The following is a 22,070-nucleotide window of genomic DNA, read 5'->3' as shown; positions in this document are numbered from 1 at the left end:
GTATATATATAAGGATTATAAAAAATAAAAGTTTTCATTATAAGCATGAATGCAATAAAAATAAAATGTAATTTTTATAATATTTATTCTATAAATTTTAATTGTACTTAATGTAATAATAATAATGATAATAAAAAAAAAAAAAAAAAAATAAATAAATAAATAAATAAAAAAATAAAAAAAAAAAAAAAATAAATAAATAAAATTATGCTATTAATATTCATATAAATAAAAAACAATTGTTATAATTTGGTTTTATCAAAATGTATTATGTTAAAAATATTTTATTTATTATAATTCTTTTATTATATATATTTTATTAAAATTTTCATATTTACTATATTTACTTTATTTAATGTATTTATATTTTATTTTTTTTAAGTATTTATTTGTTTTAAGGCTTCAATATTGCCCATTTTTTGGGTAATTATTCTCAGACACTCCCATTTCAGCATTTTGTTGTATTTGTCCTTCTATTTGTGAATAATCATATGTAGTTGGTATTCCATCATTCTGACCATACATATTGGGGTCATACGCATTACCTTCAACATAATTTTCATTCATATTTTGCTGAACCATTTCTTCTCCATATTCCATATTCTCTGGGTTTACATTATAAGGTGCATAAGCACTTTCTTCGTTATATCCACCTTGGTCATCATCATTTTTTATTTCCGGTAATACATCTGCATTTATATCCCTGCTGTGTAATTCTGGAGACCATTTTTCTAATAGAGGCTCAAAAGAAAAAGCCCAAATTGTTGCACATATTATTGCACCCAATAACAATATAGAGAAAAAAGCTCCAAAACCAGAAAATACCATTAACAACTCTAAAAAAAGAGACAAAAATTTTAATGATAAATATATATGAAAAAATATTCTTCATATTTATTACATTTACGTGAATACTTTAAATAATATACTATATTATCATATAATACTTTTATATAAATATTTATATTATAGTGTAAAATATGAAGTTTTTTTTTTTTATTTATATCTAACAAAAATAAAAACTTTAGTAATAAACTTTTAGCATTATTAATAATAAAACTTAAATTATTGTTATTGTCATTATTATTATCATTTAGGTATTCGTTACTACATTAATTAAATATTTTTTATTCAATCACTAAAATAATATATATATATATATATAATTAATAGTCATATACTATAAGGAATTTTATGACAAAATATTTATTCTCTTATTGAATTATAACATCTATCTATTTTGCAATTAGTAAATTGTATTTTTAGTTAATATATTATTATAACAATTAATTGCATTATATACATTTATATTTCCTTGTATTTATATTACTTTATATAATTATGTATTATTATAATATATTATAAATTGTCATATGTTATTATATATTATCGTATGTTCTAAATATATTTATAATATACCTGCCAATCCTGCTAATTTGAATAAAGTTAAATTTGACCAAGCAAGTTCTTCATAAGTACCCTCGTCATGATATGCCTCCATATAAAAAAAAGCTGCACCATAAATAAACAAGGCAAAACTATGTACTATACTACCAAAATGTAATAAGGTCCAATCAGATTTTGTTTGTTGATATCTTGCCCACCATCTCATATTCATATAAAAGTATGCATACAAATACTGAACCAATCTTAATATTGAAGACAAAAGATCTAATGTCACAGCTGCTGATAATAGTTTAGATCCTGCTCTAAATCCTCTGCACCATTTACTATTATCTGCTACAAAAACTTGAAACATTGCTATATACAATGTACCTAGTAGATATATTGCCATTAGGATTGATATAGTCAAATGAAATGCACTTGATACTTTAACACATTCTGGTCCTGCATATAAATCAAATACAAAAATGCCAGTTCCACCAAATGCCCAATAAAATATAAACATTAATATTAAAGATACACATTGTAAAAAAAATCCTGTTCGAAGTAAGTGAGAACTAAAATATCCTATAAATGGAGTATGACTTTCCCCTCTAGGACTTGGAGACTCTTCATCTTGCTGATATTGATTTTCATAAGGTGATGGATATTGTGCTTGCTGTAAATATCCATCATCCCCTTCTACACCGTATGTATACATTTTTATTTTATATTATGGTTTTATATACTTTTATTAAATCCTTTTTTTCTAAATTTATTAAAACTTTTATTTGTATAGAAATTTCTTTTTTTTTTTTTTTTTAACTTTTCACTAGCATATATGTGTATATATATATATATATATATATATTTAAAGTAAATATTTTCCTGTAATTTTATCTTTCATATAAGCATTATTTACATTATTCTATAATGCTATAATTAATTATTTAGTGAAAAATAAAAAAAATAAATATTCTTGAAAATTTCTAATTAAAACAATGAATTAAAACTTAAAATAAAATCAAACGTATATATAAAAAAAAAAAAAAAATTACAAAAAATATATAAGAATATGAAAAAAAACAAATGAAATAAACTGTAAAAAAATAATATATATGCAATATCTTTGAGTTATATTTTTATAACTTTCTTTGTATTATAAGAAACATTTTTTTTCTTTCATATTTTTTTATAGTACATTAATATCTTCTTTCCCCCTTTTCTTTTTTTTAAAAAGGTGTAATGCATATATTAAAACGGACCTCTTATTTTTAATTATTTTTTTATGAAAGTTTTTCTTTTAAAAAAGGAAATTGTAACAAAAAAAGAAAAAAAAATTAATAACATTACTTTAAAATACCATCATGAGAAAAAAAAGGACACATTTATTTTGTGTAATTTTTCCTTTTACACAACTAAAAATATTATAACTTTTTTCGCGTAAAATTTAATGAAAATTATGGGTATGTTTTAGAAGTGAATATAATAGAAATCTTTTTTTTTCAGTGTATATAAATATTTCCATTATATCTTTTTTTTTTAAAATTAAAAATTATATGTATGTACTTTGGTGCAACAAAAATTTTAACAAAGAATTATAAAATAAATTTACTAGAATATATATATACACATATAACATAAAATAAATATGCGTATATGTATATAATTATATCTTTTTTTCCCCCTTAAAAAAAATTGTGGCAAATAATATTTTTTTTATTTTTTTAATATTTTTATATAATAAAATATTTAATTTTAAATTTTAAGTTTTTTAAATGAAAAATTTCAATGGAATCTATTGTATTGTTTTTACTAATTTGAGAAACAAGTTATAAATACTTAAATATAAAAAATGTATGTATTCATATATATATATATAATAATTTCCGTGTACTGAATTCAAGCGCATTGTTTTGTGTGTATATTAATAATGTGCTAGTAACATGTTAATAAAAAAATACCTTAATTATTTTATATTCTAAAAAAAGCTAAAATGTTCATGCACTTTTATATGCATCATTTCACCACAAACTAAATTTTGTGCACACACATTTTATTTATAAGTAAAAAAAATTTTTGTTTCTAATATAATTTGCGTGTGCATTTTTATAAGAAAAAAAGCAAAATAAAAGTATATGTGATTCCAAAAGTTTTTTTGTTTTTGTAGAATTATAAAATTAAAACTTTAGCTAAACAAAATATATTTATTTGTTATACGTTGCACATTGTAAGATAACCTAACTTTTTATTTAAATATTCTTTTAACAAATTTAAGGTTATATTAGGAATTTTTAATGATACTTAGACAATAGGGAACATGAGTAATATATATTAATAATATTTATTATTTTTTCATTAAAAATAAAAATATAAAAGAATATGGAATGTATCTAATTATAATTTGTATTTTTTTTTTTTTTTTTTTTTTTGTTATAATATTGTTAATTTTATTTCTCGTTTTAATTTACTCTTTTTATTCATCTTAACAAGGAGATTAAAATAGTAATTCCCTTTTAACATTTTTATTTTTTAAAGATATTTATTTATCTTCTTATAAATTTAAAATTATTAGTTAAAAATATATAAATATATTGGTAAATCTATCTTATGTTTAGTATAATTTACATATAATAAACTAAGGGAATGTATGAAAGAAAATAAGAACTTTTGGCATAATGAAGATCTCTATAATTCATTTTGTTTAATTGAATTACATAATATATTAATTGATATAATAATGAGATATTTAATGGAATCTTTACTCTAATAATTTCTTGCTTTTCTTCCATTCAAAAATTTCATGAGCTAAATATTTTTTTTCTTAAAATATTCCATAGATGCACATTTATTAGTAACCTTATAAAAAAAATGTATATAAGATAAATTCTACTTCATACTAATTTTTTTTTAATTTAAAAATCTGGATTCTATATTTCTAAATTTAGATAAACATATAAAAAAAAAAAAATTAAATAAAATAAAGAATTTTATAGAAAAAAATTCCATGATAATATCTATGTTTTAAAAAAATTCCTGTCTTTATTGTTTAAAAGAAAGAAACATATTCTTAAAAAAAAAAAAAATATTCAAATTCACTGAATTCTCTTTAATTTTTTTATAAATAGAACAATTACTACGAATTTAAATAAAGTTTTTTCAAAAATATATTTTGTAAAAGTATTAAAAATATTTTTAAAAAAAAATTTTTGAACATTAAAAAATTTCATAAAGTACTTTACTAAATACCTACAAGTTTTAAACCAGCTGTAACCATATTTCCAAGAAGAGTTGAAGCTGTTACTGGTTGAGGTGGAGGGGGAGGAGGGGGAACTGGTGGAGGGGGTGGGGGGAGAGCTGTGTATGGAATTGGATAATTATTATTATTATTATTATTATTATTACTCCTTTCTTTGCCATCATCATCATCTTCGTCGTCATCGTCGTCATCGTCGTCATCATCGCTATCATCATCCGATTCCATCTCTTTTAATTTGGAACGCAAGAGAATAAACGAACCATTATTTGTATTCTCCAATGAAAAAATATTATTGTTTTCTCCTTTCGAAGTTCTATATGTAAATTTTTTCATTTTATTATTTGATTCAATATTATCTGAATAATTTAAATTGTAATTACTTATTTTTTTATCTATATTATGTAATAAATATGAGTTATGTAGTTTTCTCTTTCTCAAAATCTGTTTACTGTTAATATAATATACAAAAATTATAAATACACCAATAATTTGATTTACACTCATTTCCTATAACTTCATAACTAAACATAACATTTCATGGAATGCAATAATTAAATTCATTACTTTTATTTATATATACATAATATTCTTTAATTTTTATTATTTTCTTCTATATTATTTTTTTATTGTTTCTATTTATTATCATCTCATATATTTGGTTATTTGAATCAACATTGATTTTACTACGTGTAACTAATATATTCACCAAAAAAAAAAAAAAGTTATAAAATCATACTCGAGATATAGAGTTAAATTTTTTTTCCCATTTTTTTTTTTTAATTTATTTAATTTAATGAAATATAATTTATTATATTATATTTTATTTTAGTATCTTTGTCCATTAGAAAGAACAAAAAGCACCATAACGCAGTTACATTGAATATATTACTGACTTATTTTATGAGAATAATCTTAATAAATTTTATGAATATTTTAATTATATGGTTTATGCATTTTAATAATATCTCTCATGTGTTAATACAAAAAAAAAGTAGAAGTAAATAACTTATTAATATTAGTTATAAGTAGAAAATAAAAATAAAACGAAACAAAAAAAACTTTTATCGTAATGTATTAAAATAATTTAATAATTTTTTTACATTTTTTCATTTTATATTATTTATTCTTTTAAAATTATATATTAGTTTTTCCATAAATGATCGAGATAATAATACAATTTTATTCTACCATCTAATGAATATTAAAAAAATGAATGATACTTTTTTATTTAAGTGAACAAAATAAGACATATATCAAAAGTTTAAAATAATATAAGAATAAAATAAAAAATATAAATTATTAAAATTATGAAAATGTAGAAATAAAATATCAAAGCATAGTTATTTTTAATGGGACATATGTGCATTAAATGTAATAATAGGAATAATTATAACAAACTGACATTAGATAAAGTAATAATTTCAGTGTTTTATAATATAATTAAATAATTAAAACACTATTCTTGCAATGAACAGTGATAAAAAATAAATATTTTAATTTTTATCACGAATAATAGATATTTTATTTTTTATTCTTGTTAAGATTATTAAGAAATTTGGAAAAAATTAAGATAATATTAATGTTGTCCTAAAATTTTGGAAATATTTAATAAAAATTAGAAAATTATAAAAAATGTTCCTATTTTAGTGAATATTTCACTTTTTGTTTTTATTATAACGTTATGTTTTTTCTTTTGTATTATTACTTTTTTAATAATATCCTTTTTTTTAACTGGGTAAAAAGAAAGAATATAATTTAATCTAGAAAATTAATTTTTCTTTAAAATTCTTATTAAACAGTTTTTATAATTCTTTGAAAAAAAAAAAAAAATGAAACGTTTTTTATAAAATCATCACATTTTTTTATTTATAAAAAAATATTAAAAGAATATAACTTTAAAAAATATTCATTCATGTTCAATTTTTTTTTTAATATAATAAAAAGATATGACGCATTTTCGGTTGCAAAATACATGTATTTCGTCTAAAAGTTTTGTTTATTATCTTTTTAAAGACAATTATTTGTTATGTCCCTTTTAAATTTATTTCTTTTCATAAAATTTTTTTTTATCATACTAAATAATTTTTTAATAATTTAAATATTTAAAAAAATTCATTTTATATTTTTATGTAGTTAAATATTTTTTATACATTCATTTTTTTATATCTGTGTGTTTAAATTAAAAAAAAAAAAAAGTTATTTTATTTATTCTTTTTTTTTAAATTATCATAATTTTTATATTTATTTCACATTTTTTTTTTTTTTCTTTTAAATATTTAATATTATTTTATTTTATTTTTTTTTTTTTACATTTAAAATGTGAAGAAAAAAAAAAAAATAAAAATAAAATATTTCCATATTTATTACAACACCGAATAAAAAATTTTGAATAAATCTAAAAAAAAAAAAGTATAAATTATATTGCAATGTATATTTTACTTTCAATACAATGCTATTTTTTTTTTTTTTTAGTTGTTTTTTAAATTAATTCTAGATTTATTGTAAAATATTTGTTCTTTTAACTAGAAATGTAATTTTTTTAAATGTTCCAAAATTTGTTTTAAAAATTTGTAAAATGAAAAAAAAAATTTGAGTAGTAAAATTAAAAATGTTAAAAATAAATGCGAATAATTTTATATTTATAAAAAATTTATTAAAGAAAAAGTACCTTATTGTATTTTTTATTAATTTAATTATAATTTTAAATTTTCATAAACAGACAACAAAGGATTTTTACATTTTTAAGTATTATTTAAATAATATATATTATTTGGATGAAAAAAATGATCAAATTCCTAGAATTAAAGTAGTTAGAAAAATAAATGGAAACAGAAAGAAACTTAAGTCATATTTAACGAATTATAGAGATGGTGCACTAGATTTTATAAAGGATAACAAAATTTTAGTGATTTTAAAAAAAGAAATATATATAATAAAAAATAAATTATATATATGGAACCTTTTTTTCAGGATTATAATTTATAATATCCTTGTAAAAAGAAAAGAAAATTTTGATTTACAATTAACACTGTCTGAAAATAATTTATTTAAAGACTGTGTATATGCAAAAGAAATTTTAAAAAAAAATCAATTAATTAAAAGCCGTATATTATTATCTTTATCAAAAAGGCGTAGGAATAAAGGATCAAGAAATCCTTCAAAAAAAAAAAAATCAAAAATGCGTAAAAAAAAAAAAAATAAAAAAAAAAGGAATAAGAAAAAAAAAGGAAAAAAAAAAAGACGTAGATCAAAGGGTGCAAAAAAAAAAAAAAAACGTAAGTCTCGAAAAAGAAAAAATAAAGAAAAAAAGAGAAAGAAGGATATAGAAGAAGATGAAGAACTTTTGCAAAATAGAAAACAATTAAGAAAAAGAAGACGTGAAAATAAAGAGAGTGACAAAGGAAATAGGAATCATAATATGAAAGAATCAAAGATTAAATATTCTAGATTAGAAGAGGATGATGAAGAAGACGTTGATGAGGCAGTAGTAGAGAAAAAGAACAGAAAGGCAAGTAAAGAAGATGAGGAAGATGAAAAAGGTTTAAGGGGTCAAAAGCGTAAAAGGACAAATGAAGATGAAGATGAGGAATTAGAAGAAATAAGTAAACCTATAAGATCTAGAAAAAGTGAAAGAAGAGCATCAAGAAATGTAGATGGAGATGAGGAATTAGAAGAAGAAAAAAAAAGACCTATGAAATCTAGAAAAAGTGAAAGAAAAGCACCAAGAAATATGGATGAAGATGAGAAAGAAAGCGAAAATGTAAACAAAGCTGTTGAAGAACTAACTTCAAAAAAAAAAATTCTGCAAAATGCTGAAAGAAGTATAACATCGTTATTGAGATCTATTGACATGCTAGAATCATAAAAATTAAAGAAGTTAATACTAAATATATGTTTCAATTTAAATTAATTTTTATGTCAAAATTTAAAAATATATATCCGTTAGTACAAAAAATAATAAAGAAAAATATAAAAGAACTTAAAATTTTTTAGTAATTAAAAGTTTCTAGATATAATTCTTTTTTCCTAATTATTAAAATATTTAATAATTATTTTCATGAATTCAGAATATTTAACTTTAAATGTAACAGTATAAAAAATAAATAAATAAAAAGTAATATTTGAAAAAAATTTTGATTCAAAAATTATGCTTATTTTAATTTTTGTTACGAAATATTGATGCTTATTAAAATGTAATTATAATTATTTCTGTAATTTTTTTTTTTTTAATACATACTATTTTTTTTAATAGACAAGTATACGCTTATATATTTTTATTTTTATTTTAGCTAAATATATTAAAATTTATGTATTTAATTTTTAATTTTGCCCATTTTTAATAAAATATTTATTCATATTTTTTTTAAACTGTTTATTCAGTCTTTTTTTTTTTTTTTAAATATTTTTAAATGTATATATATTTTTATCTATATTTTTTTTTGAAATAATTTTTGTATAGAATATCTATGGAAATATTTTTATATATAAATTTCCACTGTAGCATAATAGTATTTTTATATATTTACTTTTTTAAGATATTTTAATTATTCTAGCTGTTTAAGTATATTCTGAGATAATGGTGTTTGATTTTAATAAATATATTTAAAAAGATACATTTAAATATAATTTTTTTTTTTTTTTTTTTAAATACATATTCTTTGTTAATTTATAAACAATTTTTTTGTTTTATAATAAATATATGCAAATATATATATTTTTCCCTTTTTATTTAAATAAAAATATCTTAAAATTTTAATATTTAAAATATTCTCACCTGTGTAATGAACAAAAAAATTTTTTTTTTAAATTTCAATTTTGAATAGTATCAAACAAGTTTTTTATAATTATCATTTTTATAGTAGCAAAATATCTTAACCAAAATTCATTTTCATTAATTAGCTTAGGAACAATTTGGTATCTTACTTTTTTTAAATTAGTAATTTCTTTTAATAATGCTGTTGCCCATTCAACAAAAGAATTTTCAAAGTTAAATGCATCTAAACTTTTTCCTTCTGTTATATTAAAAAAACTTTCTTCATCTATAGTTATATCTTTTATTTCTTCAATTATTTTTTTAATTATTGTAATATTTGCATCTACATTTAAATCAATACTTCCCCATTTAATAATTTCATTCCAAGGAAATTTTAACTCAAACTCTACAAAAAGTAAAAAATTTGGAATTATATTTAAATGAAATAATTTATATTATTAATTTTTTCTTTTATATTAAAATCAAATAAAATTGAACATCTTCATTGATATAAAAATATTCATATTTTTATTTTTTTTTAATATTTTTTTTATAAAATTATAAAACCTTTTTCGTACTGAATTTCACATAATTCGTATTTTTTTGTATTCTTATTTCCCATTATAATAAAATTGTAATTAAAACAATCTCTCAACCTTTTTTTTTTTTTTTAATTTTATATATAAATTATATAAAAATAACTTTCAAAAAAAAATTATCGTTAATTTTAATGCACATATTTACAAAAAAAAAATATTTCATTTAATATATATGATTATTTAATGTTATTTTTTTAATATATATTTATATATACAATTTTTTTTAATTTTTTTTAATTGTTTTTAAATTCTTTTTTTTTTTTTTTTAAATAAATGATATAAAAGAGAAAAAGAAAAGTGAAAAAATGATTGAATTTTTGTTAATGGTTAATAAGCAAGGACAGACAAGATTAAGTCAATATTATAATAATTTAAGTATTGAAGAAAAAACAATATTGGAAGGAGAATTAATCAGAAAATGTTTATCAAGAGTTGATTATCAGTGCTCTTTTTTGCAATACAGAGAATATAAAATTATATACAGAAGGTTATATCTTTGTTTATACTAATTTTTTTTTCTTTTTCATTATCATTTTTTTTAAAAAAATTATTTTAATAAAAAAAAAAAAAATTACTATAACATCATATTTCATTATTTTTATAAATTATCAAAATATTTACTTAAAAAAAATAAAATGTTTTATATGCATATATATATATATATATATATATATATATATATATATATATATATTATTTATTCTATGTAATTCTTTTTTGTTTTCTATTAGATATGCTAGTTTATATTTGATTGTTGGTGTAACAAATCAAGATGTTAATGAGTTTGCTATACTTGAGATGATCCATAATATAATAGAAATTTTAGATAAATATTATGAGAATGTATGTGAATTAGATATTATGTTCAATATAGATAAAACTCATTTTATAATTGATGAAATTATTTGCAATGGAGAAATTTGTGATATGAATAAAACAAATGTACTAAGACCTATTCTTTTAATGGATAAATTTTCATTGAAAATGTGATTTTAATTTTTAAAATAGGGAAAAGAACTGGAAATAAAAAGAATAAAATGAAAATATAAATTAATATTATAAAAAAAAACAAAAAATTATTCAAAAATTAATTATATAAAAATAATAGAAAATTTTAATTAAGAATCATGATATTTTTGAATTACAGTCATAATTATTATATTTTTTTAGAATTATAAAAAAAATAATAAGGAATTTGTAATTAAAGTTTAAATAATATTAATAATAATAAATATTATATCTAAGGTAAAAAAATATATATATACATAGATATAATATATTTATAATAATGGTTAGTTTTTATTAAAAAAATAAATAAATTAAAATAAAATAAACAGAAACATAGATAATGTAAAAACACTACTATATATATTTGTATTACTTTTATATTTTATCAATTGTATGCAATAATACAAATAAAAAAAATTCAAATAATGTAAAAAAAAAAAAAAATTTTAATGAGATATCCTTATATATTTATACAAATGAATAATTAAAAACAAATATGCTAAAACAAAAATTATTTATAATTTTCATATGGAAAAATATATTTGCTAAAAAAAAAAAAGTTACTTTTGAATTCAACCAAGGAAAGAGAAACTAATTTCTGGAAATTCAATCACATATGCTTTTGAAAAGAAATAAAAATTTTCTTATGATACATAATTTTCTACAAAATTACATAGTATTCCATTTTGGCAATATAAACAAGAATACATATGAAACTTTAGTAAAATAGCCTTCTTTTTTGCAATTTGTTCATCTCCATATTTATATATTGGAAAGAAATATTTATGAGTTTTATTTAATTTATCTTTAAATTTACAAATGTATTTATTATTCTTTATTTCTATTCCATTTATCTCAAAGGTATTAAATATATCTTTTTGATTTTTGTTTTTATTCTCTTGATTTTTAGTTTTGCAACTATTTATATTATGCTTACTTAAATTTTTTTTAACATTTTTATAATTTACCTTAATTTTATTTTTATTTTTATTCTCATTTTTATGCATTGTATATTCTTTGTCATTTACTATTTCAATTATTTCTTCTTTTTTTTTTTTTATATATTTACTTAATTCTTTCTTTTTATCAGATAACTTCACAAAAACTTTTTTTTTATTATCGATATTTTTACAAATTTTTTTTTTTTTTTTCTCCTTTTCTTTTTTCTTCTCTTTTTCTTCTTTCTTTAATTTTTTAGTAGTGTTAGAAAAGTTTTTTTCGCAAGATAATATGTTATTTCTAGAACTAATATTGTTATCTTTTATAATTTTCCTTTGATTATTAATTATTTTAGAATTTGTATTAATTTGTTTTTTCTTATTCCTATTTTTATTTTTTTTATCTACATTTATATTATTTTTATTTTTAATATTTTCTTTTCCTTCATTATTATTTTTGCTACTGTAATTTTTTTTTTTTGTTTTGTTTATATTTTTATTTTTCTCTTTATTATTACTTTCTTTTTTTCCACTATTTTCTTCATTAATATATTTTTTATTATTTTTTTTAATTATTCCAAAATTTTTATTTTCTCCTAGATACCTACAACTATTGATTTCTTTATTTCCATTTCTTAATATAGTATTACTTTTTTTTTTGTTATTTAAATTGTTTGTATATAATAAGTCAATTTTAATTTTATTTCTTACTGCTATCTTATCATCTATATAATTTTTACGTAAACACCTTTTTGCTCTTAATTCTTTTGAAAGTATTTTACCTTCATCTATATTATTTTCATTTGTTCTATTATTATTCATCTTACCTTATTTTGCTTTGCTTTATTTTCATTTAAAATAATTTAATTTAGTTAGTCTACTAAAAAGATATCACAATTTTTAATTTTATTCACTTTTTTAAAGTTATAAAAAATTTAGCTGTTAAATTGTATTTGGATTATTTTTACTTTTGTAACATTTTTTTACTAATGCATGATAAAATTTAATTTTTTTATTCAATTTTAATGATACTCTTCTAATAAAGGAAAAATAATACATTCATTAAAAAAAATATTCTTTACATATTGTTGTTTGTATATATTTATAACTTGTTTTATTTTATTTTATTTTATCTTTTTTTTTTTATCTCATACTATTTTTGCTATTTTATTTTAAAAAATTTATAAATTTTTTAACATCTCTATTATTTAAAGGAGATTTTTTAATAAAAAGAAAACAAAAATAGTCATAAAACAATGAACTGATTTGTAAATGACATTTATGCATAAAAATAGAGAGTTATAGATCAAATTTTATTTATTTTTATTATTAGTATCATAAAAAAATTTTAAAATATAAATAAATGTGGTAGTATATTTTTTTTTAAAATACAAGCAAAAAATTAAATAATATATATATATATATATATATATATTTTCACTAAAGATAAAAAATAAAAAATGTATTTCTGATAAACAAAAAAAAATATTAATCTTTATATTTTTTAAAAATTTTAAAATATTTTAGACTCGATTATTGCTTGTATTTTATGTATATTTTTATTATATATTTTTAATAATATATTATATTTTTTCGATTTTTTTTAATTCTTTGAGATATTTACTAGATACATTATATAATTTATTAAGGATCCTTCAAATTTTCTATCACTTTTATATCAATGTATTTTTATATTCAAATTATATTATTGCAAACACAACTGATTATTACTAATATATTATACTTTAAAAAATAATGTATATAAAAAAGAAAAAAAGAATACTTTTTCTTTGTGAAGTTTTTTTTATATTATAAATATCAAAAGATAAAAATTTTTCGATATATAAAGAAAAATATCTATATACATATATAAAAAAAGAGAATATATTAATTTTTTTTTTTTTCGAAAATGTATATACATTTTTTATACGTATCATTACTACAATTATCCCTGAATATTCTACTATTTTTTTCATCATATATATAACTATAATTATTTAAAAATATTTCTAATATCTCCTCTTCTTTTTTTTCATTTATTGTTCCTATATTAAAATTATTAGGAGTATCCCATGATAAAATTATTCCTTTATTATTTATTCTGTCTAAATTTTTTATAAATATTTCTTCTTTTTTCTATAAAACAGAATTAATGAATAATAATATATATAGATATATTTTATTTATTTATGTATTTTCAAGATAAATATATCATTATTTTTTAACCTTTGGTATATATTCTCCAACATTTAAGCATAAAGCATAATCGAATTTAAAAAAACTTCTTATGCTGTTTCCTCCTTTTTTTATAATTCCATTTTTCTCTAATAGTACGCCTCTTTTTATATTTTCTTTTTTGATTGAATTATTAATTTCATTCATTAAGTTTGATACAAAATATTCATTTGTAGCATCTAGTATATATAAATTTTCTATTAAAAAAAAAAATAATAATAATAATAATTATATGCTATACATATATACAGTAAAAAAGTTACATAGAAAAAAAATCCTTTTTTTTCTTAAAAAAAAAAAAAATAATAAAAAAAAAATATATATAAATAAAAAATTACCATTTTTTAAGGAATTAAGAAGTTTAAAGTTTCCATCAACACCAACTGATTTTATTTTATGAAAATTTAATTCATTTACATAATCTCCATACCCACAACCAATATCTACAGCACTATTTATATCTGAAAAAAATGAAAACAAAAATATTTAAGGATGTCGTTATTTAAAAATATATAAACAAAAGTAGGAGTATTAAAATGGTATTATATTTATTTTTATTACTTCTTTCCTTAAAGTATTTTATAATTAAATTAGATAGAATATAATCAAATGAATAATTTAAATTAGTAAGCCAATAACCATTTTCGTGAATTCCCCATTTAAAAGTAAAACCTAAAAACCTTAATGTATCACTTAAAACCTTATGTTCATATTTTTTTAAATAATTCATAATTTAGAAGAAAAAAAAATCTTTCTTAATAAAAAATTTATTTTTTGAAAAAATTTTATACTTTTTAAAATAATAAAATTCTAAGACAAATAAAAAAAAAAAAAAAATAATAATAAAAGAAAGTTTTCATGCAAATTTTATTTTAATAAGTTTTGAGGACAAAATATTTTAAGGATAAAAATAATAAAAAAAAAAAAATGAAAACTATAATATTTTAATTTAAAATTTTCAAAAAAAAAAAATAAAATAATAAACTAAATATATATCTTCAATTTAACTATATAATTTTAACAATTAATATTTTTTTACTTAAAAAATTATTATAAGTCTAAATAAGGATGTTTTGAATCTAAAATTTCATATTTCTTTTGTGATAAGTTGTATACTAAATCTTAAAAAAAAAAATATATATATATATATTATTGTATACATTTTTATTTAAAATTCATATAAATTTTATTTATTTTTTATTAATATATTAAATATATATATATTTTAATTGTTACAAATTAGGATAAAAAGATTAATGAAATGGATAAATAAATGAGTAAAATGCCTACAAGAAAAAATTCATATAAAGTAAGATATATTTGTATATTCAAAGAAAAAAGATTAATAATATACATTATTAAATATTTATTAAGTATTATATTTTTAGATAATTTTTTCCTAAATGAATTCATTCAATCATTTTTTAAATAAATATATATATCTTTTTTTACATTGAGAAATTTTTCATAAAAAAATAATGAACAGGTATTGATAATATCCACAAATTATATCTATAAAAAAAAATATATATATATATATTTATTAATTTATTTATTTATTATTTAAAAGGTATATAATAAAGTTATTTAAGAAACAATCATATAGTTTAATCTTAAATTATTCGTTTTATGTTTTATTTTTTTTTATTCTAACAAAATTGTATCAAAAAGTATAAAAAAATTTTCATTCATATTTGTTTTTTCCTTTAAAAGTTTATTTCCACTTTTATAAATTAATACTGAGAACCAAAAAAAAAAAAAAATAAGGAATAAAATAAAATATAACATAATATTAATACTATAAATAGTAATAATAAAAAAAAAAAAATTACTAATATTAAAATAGAATTAGAACATATATGTAAACATATATATCTATAAAAAACAAACTATTATTTTTTAATATTTAATAAAGATTATTTATTTATATTACTTGCTATAATGATTCTATTGACAACGAAAGGAAAAGCTATAACTATAAAAAAAACAAATATATTAAGTGCCTATATAAATTATTACTATAAAAGAAGGAAAAGTATTTATAATTCTAAATTTTTTTTTTTTTTTTTGATATATATTATTACTAGAATGTAAAGTGGAATATAAATTTAAATCTTGGTGATTTTGTATTTCAAATAATATATAAATAAATTTTAATAATGAATATATAAAAGATAATCTAAAGGTTTCTTCAAATTTTTTATTTCTATCATTGTTTCTATTTAATATATAATATATTATTGTAATAATAAAACAATCAAATATAGATTCATAAATTTGGCTTAACACTTTTAGAATACTAAATCCAGTTCCATTGAAAGCATAAGAAATTAAATGGACGAAATAAAATAAATTAGAAAAAAAGAAAAAAAGAGAAGCACAATGGATAGATTCTTTTAATGAACTATTTATTTCAGTTAATTTTTCTCTTTTTCTAAAGTATATTAAAGATAAGACAATTAATATAACCATTAATAACATATATATTTCAATTAAACCTACATAAAAATATATATAATGAAAATGTAATAAAATTAAAAAAATATATATAATAAAGTTAATGAATATTTTATTTTATAAGAAAATTATCATTATATACCTTGTTCTTCACATGAAAAATGATTTCTTAAAAAATTAATATTATTTCTGAATTCTATTTTAAAAGCATTTTTAATTTTATTTCCGCAATTAAGTAGAATAAAATTTAAATTTTTTTCTGTTAATTCTTGATCTATATCTTTTTCATATATAAAATAGGACGAAGTTAAAAATTCAGGTGGAACATCATTGAATGGATGTATGAATAGAGCTTCTTTCTCCAGGTCTTGGCATTTTTTTCCTTTTTTATTATTTCCATAATAATATATTTCATTATCTGTTTTGTTCAATATTAGAAGTTTAGAATTAGGTATAAATAAATTAGACAGTATTAAAGTTCCATTTGATGTACCTTTAGAATAACAAAAATTAGAAAATTTACTGTAATTTTCATCATCATATAATCCATATATAACTTTAGATGAAACAAAAAAATGATTCAGATTTAATCTTTTTAATAAGAAATTGTATAAACATATTTCAATTCTTTTAACATAAAACAGTACTGATAAAAAAAAATTATTTTTATATTGCATAACGTATGAAGCATCTCTTACTAACCTAATTTGTTCAGTTTCCTCTAATGTAAACTTCTCATCTAAATTTGTCAAAAATAGTAAAAGAAACAAAAAGAAGATTATTCTTTTTTTGTAAAATATTTTACTAATCATGTTATAAAAAAATAAAAAAGAATTATAGATAAAAAGAGTAATAAAAATACAAATTTCCTAAAAATTTTTTTTTTTTTTTTTTTGTTCATTTATAAAAGTAATTATATAGTCGATTTTATTTTCATAGGAAAAAAAGAAATTATAAAAAAAAAATTAATAAATGTGTAATACAAAAATATATATATACATTTAATATTAAATATTTTGTCAATTATAATCGTAATTTTTTTTTTTTTTTTATAGTACTTTTTTATTTATGTATATAACTATACAGAATAATAAAGAGAAGAAATTACTGTTTTTTCTTTTTTTTTGTTTTCCTTTTTCTCTTTTCATACCTCTAATATGTTTTTATATTACACAAAAAAATGTATATAATTTTTATTTTTTACTCTTTTTTTTTTTTAATTTCATATTAACTTTACACTTAAATTTTTATTTTCTATAAATAAAATATAATTTTTATATAAATGAGTTAATATCTTTAAATAGATAAAATTTCACTAAAACTACTAACAAAAAAAGAAAAAAAAAACTTTCATTAGGAATATATCCAATAGCTTCTTTTTTAATTTAATTTTTATTAAAAAATTATTCCTTCTTAATTATTTATCTTTAATTTAGAAAAAAAAAGAAAAGAAAGAATATACATATAATAAATAACGTAACAAAAAATAAATATTATACTTTAAAGCATTTAAGCAAATAGTATCATAATGAATATGAATGTATAAAAAAAAATAAATAAAATAAATGAAAAAATATAGAAATAATATGAAAGGATATATATATATAAAATATAGTATACATTGACAATATTAAATGAAAATAAAAAGATTCATAGATGTGTATTATAAAAGAGAATAATTTTTAATTATAAAACTGAGTGTAAACGAATACGAAAAATAAAGTTTTTATGACACATATATATATATATATAAAGTACTAGAAAAAATTAAATTTTAAAACTAAAGTATATGTATAGAGTAATGATAAGAAGTAGTATTTAAATTATATAAATCCATAATACAATTCTACATAAGATTTATAAGTTTATATTACGTATAAAAGTTAAAAAAAAAAATAAAAAAAAAAATTGTTTTATTATCTAAAAATTTTTTTTTCTTTTTTTTTTTTTTATAACAATTCTGTTATGTTCATAGGCATTTCATCAATTTGAGTTGAATAATATTGTTCAATATCTCTTAAAATTTTTATATCATCATTTTTAACAAAATTGATGGCAACTCCTTTTCTTCCAAATCTTCCACTTCTACCAATTCTATGAATGTAACTTTCTCTTGAATTTGGTAAATCATAATTAACAACTAATGAAACTTCTTGTACATCTAACCCTCTTCCCCATATATCAGTAGATATTAAAACACGAAATTTGCATTGTCTAAACTTTAGCATAATATCATCTCTTTCACTTTGACTCATTCCTGCATGCATTTTACACACAGTAAAATTTGATTCTAACATTTTTTTTGTTAGCCAATCTACTTTTAGTTTAGTATTGCAAAAGACAATAGCTTGTGTAATAGTTAAACTTTCATATAAATCGGCCAACGTTTCATATTTCCACTGTTCTTTTTCAATTGATACAAAAAATTGCTTAATACCTTCTAAAGTTAATTCATCTCTTTTTACCAAAATCTTCACTGGTTTATGCATAAATTTATTAGTTATTTCTAACACTTCTTGTGGTAAAGTAGCTGATGATAATATAATCTGAGTATTTGGAGATAAAAATCGATAAATATCATAAACTTGTTCTTTAAATCCTTTGTTTAGCATTTCATCTGCTTCATCTATAACTAGTTGTTTAATATATTTACATTTTAAGTGTCTTAAGTTAAGCATATGATATATTCTTCCTGGAGTACCACTAATAATATGAACTCCGTTATTTAATGCCTTTATATCATCGCTAATTTTTTTTCCTCCTATACAACAATAAATAGTTACATGAATATAATCAGCCAAAGCTAGACATACTTTCTGAGTTTGTTCTGCTAACTCTCTTGTTGGAGATAAAATAATTACTTGTGTCTCATTTAAATTTCTATTAACACAATTCAAAGCTCCCAAAGCAAAAACGCAAGTTTTCCCTGTTCCACTTTGACTTTGTAAAATCACATCACGGCCACTCAAAATTGGCTTTATACCTCTTTGTTGAATTGCTGATGGTTTTTCAAAGCCATATGCATAAATTCCCCTTAACAAACCTTCATCTATTCCTATATTTTCAAAACTTGTACATATTTCATACTTTTCTGAAGATTTATAATAATCATCCTTTTCCATATTTTTTTAAACTTTTCATACACATATAAGAAAAAAAACATACAAATATTTTTTAAAAATATACGTTTAATAAAAAAACAAAAAAAAAAAAAATCCTAAATACTTATAACAGATATTTTTATACTTATATATTGTATAAAATATTTAAATTTTATTATTATACATAAAAATTTTCCTATATTTTGAATATATTTTATTTATCTCACTTTTATTCAAGACATTAATTAGAACATATATATATATATAAATATTGTATTTCAAAAATTATGCTTCTACATACTCCTTCTTTTCTTATTATATATAAATCTTACAATTTATTTTCATATTTTAAGTAATTTTTATAAGTTTGATATACAAAAAAAAAAATTTTTGATGTTTTATATTATTTTTCAAATTAAATAAATCTTTCCTTTAATTTGTTTTTCTTCAATTAATGATTTTTTTATTTATATCTTATTTTTTTCTTAAGAATTTTCATAAAATATATATTATTATTTCAAATGTTTTCTTTAAATGCTATTAAAAGAAAAAAACTTTATGTTGTTTATTTTACTTCCGTTTTTTTCTAAAATTAAATATCTGTAAAATACTTAAAATTTTCTTAAATAAATCTATAACTAATATATCAATACACGTATATTTGATTCTATGGTATTATTATTATTAAAAATATATAAATTTTATAAAAAAAATAAAAATATATAATTTTATTGTGCCATATTGAATATTTCAATTTTTCAAAAATACTTTCAGTTAATTATTTCTGACAATTATTTTAAAAAAATTTTATGCTAAAGAAATAAAAATTTATATATTTTAAAAATTAAAAAAAAAAAATAAATAATTTTATAGAAATTTTTGTTAAAGTGATACTATTTCTATTTTAAATATATATATATATTTGTTTTTTATTTATTAAATTTTTTTCTTTTTTAGTATATGAAATTTTTATTCTTTTTAATACATGCTGAGAAAAGAAAAAACTTTTTCTAAATAATTTTATTTAATACTTTTATTTTAAATATATATATGTTATATTTTTAAATAATTTATTTCTTAATTTTATCAATAATAAATATATTATTGATTAGTACTTTTTATATTTTTATAGATTATTCAATAAATATTTTTTTTTAAAATAATAATATATATATATATTTTTAATCTTAAATTTTATTTATGCATAATTAATACATTTTTTCTTTTATTTAAAATAATACTTTTTTAAATAAGAAGTGAAATATTCTTTTGTGTAATTTTCTATTTTTATTTATTATTAATTTTTTTTAAATTTTATTGTATTAATAATATGGCTTTAACTACTGATTATAATAAATTAAGTGATATAATTTACGAAGTTTTGGATTCCCCATCTATATACAATAAGGAAAAATATTTTAAACAAAAACAAAATGATAAATTTTATGATATAAAAAAGTTTATGTGCTTAGGAAGTACTATTAACGATAATGCAAATTTTGAAGAAGTAGATAAAATATTAAAAGAAGGAAATAAAAAGTGTCAGAATACATTAACAGAGTCATATAAATTACAAGGTTATAAGTATAGCATAACGAATAATAATGATAACATGAAATTTACAAAATTATTCTATGATAATTACTCTAATTTATTTTATTGTATGCACTTGTATAATGATGATAAAAAATGCAATTCTTTATTTAAACATTTTTATGAGACAATAAATTATGATAAAATAAATAAAAAATAATTCTCATCAAGATAATAATTTTACATACACTAAAAAGTTACATAAATATATATATATATAATTTTTTTTTTTTTTTTTGTTAAATTTTAAATGAAAATAAATTATATTTACTATTAACATAAACATATATAAAAGAGAATTTTTTTACTTTTTTATCAATCATGTGAAAATAAGAGATTTCTTTTTTATTAATTCTCCTTTCATATATTTTTTTTTCTTCTATAAATTTGCAAGTAATTTTTTCATTATTTAAAATAAATAACAGTTTTTATTTAAAACAATTGTTGTAAAATAAAAATTTTAAAGTATATTAAAAAAAAATGTTTTACTATAAATAAACAAAAAAATAAAAAATGTATTAGAATAAATACTATAATTTATTCTATGTTTAATAATTAAAAAAGAAATTGATGTAATAAATAAAAAAAAATTATTTTTTTCTATTTCTCTTTTAATACTTATTAAAATTAACATTATTTAAATATGACTAAATTTTATAAAAAGGAATTTATATATATATATATATATATATATATATATATATATATATATATATATATTTATTTATTTATTTATTAAAGTAA

General features: G+C 17.2%; 10 protein-coding genes across 10 annotated transcripts; 3 read left to right on the top strand and 7 right to left on the bottom strand.

Moving 5' to 3' along the window:
* Positions 1 to 402: 402 nt before the first annotated feature.
* Positions 403 to 2,104, bottom strand: GAPM2 (glideosome associated protein with multiple membrane spans 2, putative; the record flags this gene model as incomplete). Its single annotated transcript, XM_028675442.1, has 2 exons — positions 403 to 836; positions 1,420 to 2,104. 2 exons carry the CDS (start codon positions 2,102 to 2,104, stop codon positions 403 to 405), a joined length of 1,119 nt encoding a protein of 372 aa, XP_028532031.1.
* Positions 2,105 to 4,624: 2,520 nt separating this feature from the next.
* AARP (asparagine-rich protein, putative) lies at positions 4,625 to 5,146 on the bottom strand (the record flags this gene model as incomplete). The annotated part of the gene is made up of 1 exon (XM_028675441.1): positions 4,625 to 5,146. One exon carries the CDS (start codon positions 5,144 to 5,146, stop codon positions 4,625 to 4,627), a length of 522 nt encoding a protein of 173 aa, XP_028532030.1.
* Positions 5,147 to 7,250: 2,104 nt separating this feature from the next.
* On the top strand, positions 7,251 to 8,507 carry PRELSG_0517800 (conserved Plasmodium protein, unknown function; the record flags this gene model as incomplete). Its single annotated transcript, XM_028675440.1, has 1 exon — positions 7,251 to 8,507. The coding sequence occupies one exon, from the start codon at positions 7,251 to 7,253 to the stop codon at positions 8,505 to 8,507; it is 1,257 nt and encodes a 418-aa protein (XP_028532029.1).
* Positions 8,508 to 9,451: 944 nt separating this feature from the next.
* PRELSG_0517700 (BSD-domain protein, putative) lies at positions 9,452 to 10,017 on the bottom strand (the record flags this gene model as incomplete). Its single annotated transcript, XM_028675439.1, has 2 exons — positions 9,452 to 9,801; positions 9,963 to 10,017. The coding sequence occupies 2 exons, from the start codon at positions 10,015 to 10,017 to the stop codon at positions 9,452 to 9,454; spliced, it is 405 nt and encodes a 134-aa protein (XP_028532028.1).
* Positions 10,018 to 10,299: 282 nt separating this feature from the next.
* On the top strand, positions 10,300 to 10,984 carry PRELSG_0517600 (AP-4 complex subunit sigma, putative; the record flags this gene model as incomplete). Its single annotated transcript, XM_028675438.1, has 2 exons — positions 10,300 to 10,481; positions 10,726 to 10,984. The coding sequence occupies 2 exons, from the start codon at positions 10,300 to 10,302 to the stop codon at positions 10,982 to 10,984; spliced, it is 441 nt and encodes a 146-aa protein (XP_028532027.1).
* Positions 10,985 to 11,646: 662 nt separating this feature from the next.
* PRELSG_0517500 (conserved Plasmodium protein, unknown function) lies at positions 11,647 to 12,762 on the bottom strand (the record flags this gene model as incomplete). Its single annotated transcript, XM_028675437.1, has 1 exon — positions 11,647 to 12,762. One exon carries the CDS (start codon positions 12,760 to 12,762, stop codon positions 11,647 to 11,649), a length of 1,116 nt encoding a protein of 371 aa, XP_028532026.1.
* Positions 12,763 to 13,827: 1,065 nt separating this feature from the next.
* Positions 13,828 to 14,905, bottom strand: PRELSG_0517400 (conserved Plasmodium protein, unknown function; the record flags this gene model as incomplete). The annotated part of the gene is made up of 4 exons (XM_028675436.1): positions 13,828 to 14,076; positions 14,167 to 14,372; positions 14,514 to 14,636; positions 14,737 to 14,905. 4 exons carry the CDS (start codon positions 14,903 to 14,905, stop codon positions 13,828 to 13,830), a joined length of 747 nt encoding a protein of 248 aa, XP_028532025.1.
* Positions 14,906 to 15,225: 320 nt separating this feature from the next.
* SR12 (serpentine receptor, putative) lies at positions 15,226 to 17,444 on the bottom strand (the record flags this gene model as incomplete). The annotated part of the gene is made up of 7 exons (XM_028675435.1): positions 15,226 to 15,296; positions 15,412 to 15,461; positions 15,628 to 15,687; positions 15,830 to 15,914; positions 16,109 to 16,150; positions 16,260 to 16,673; positions 16,775 to 17,444. The coding sequence occupies 7 exons, from the start codon at positions 17,442 to 17,444 to the stop codon at positions 15,226 to 15,228; spliced, it is 1,392 nt and encodes a 463-aa protein (XP_028532024.1).
* Positions 17,445 to 18,581: 1,137 nt separating this feature from the next.
* Positions 18,582 to 19,754, bottom strand: PRELSG_0517200 (eukaryotic initiation factor, putative; the record flags this gene model as incomplete). The annotated part of the gene is made up of 1 exon (XM_028675433.1): positions 18,582 to 19,754. One exon carries the CDS (start codon positions 19,752 to 19,754, stop codon positions 18,582 to 18,584), a length of 1,173 nt encoding a protein of 390 aa, XP_028532023.1.
* A 1,309-nt stretch (positions 19,755 to 21,063) lies between these two features.
* On the top strand, positions 21,064 to 21,486 carry PRELSG_0517100 (conserved Plasmodium protein, unknown function; the record flags this gene model as incomplete). Its single annotated transcript, XM_028675432.1, has 1 exon — positions 21,064 to 21,486. One exon carries the CDS (start codon positions 21,064 to 21,066, stop codon positions 21,484 to 21,486), a length of 423 nt encoding a protein of 140 aa, XP_028532022.1.
* Positions 21,487 to 22,070: the final 584 nt, after the last annotated feature.

The sequence above is a fragment of the Plasmodium relictum genome (genome assembly GCF_900005765.1).
Source record: "Plasmodium relictum strain SGS1 genome assembly, chromosome: 5".
Lineage (NCBI taxonomy): Eukaryota > Apicomplexa > Aconoidasida > Haemosporida > Plasmodiidae > Plasmodium > Plasmodium relictum.
The sequence above is the reverse complement of the archived record's forward strand: the minus strand, read 5'-3'. Positions and strand labels throughout refer to the sequence as shown.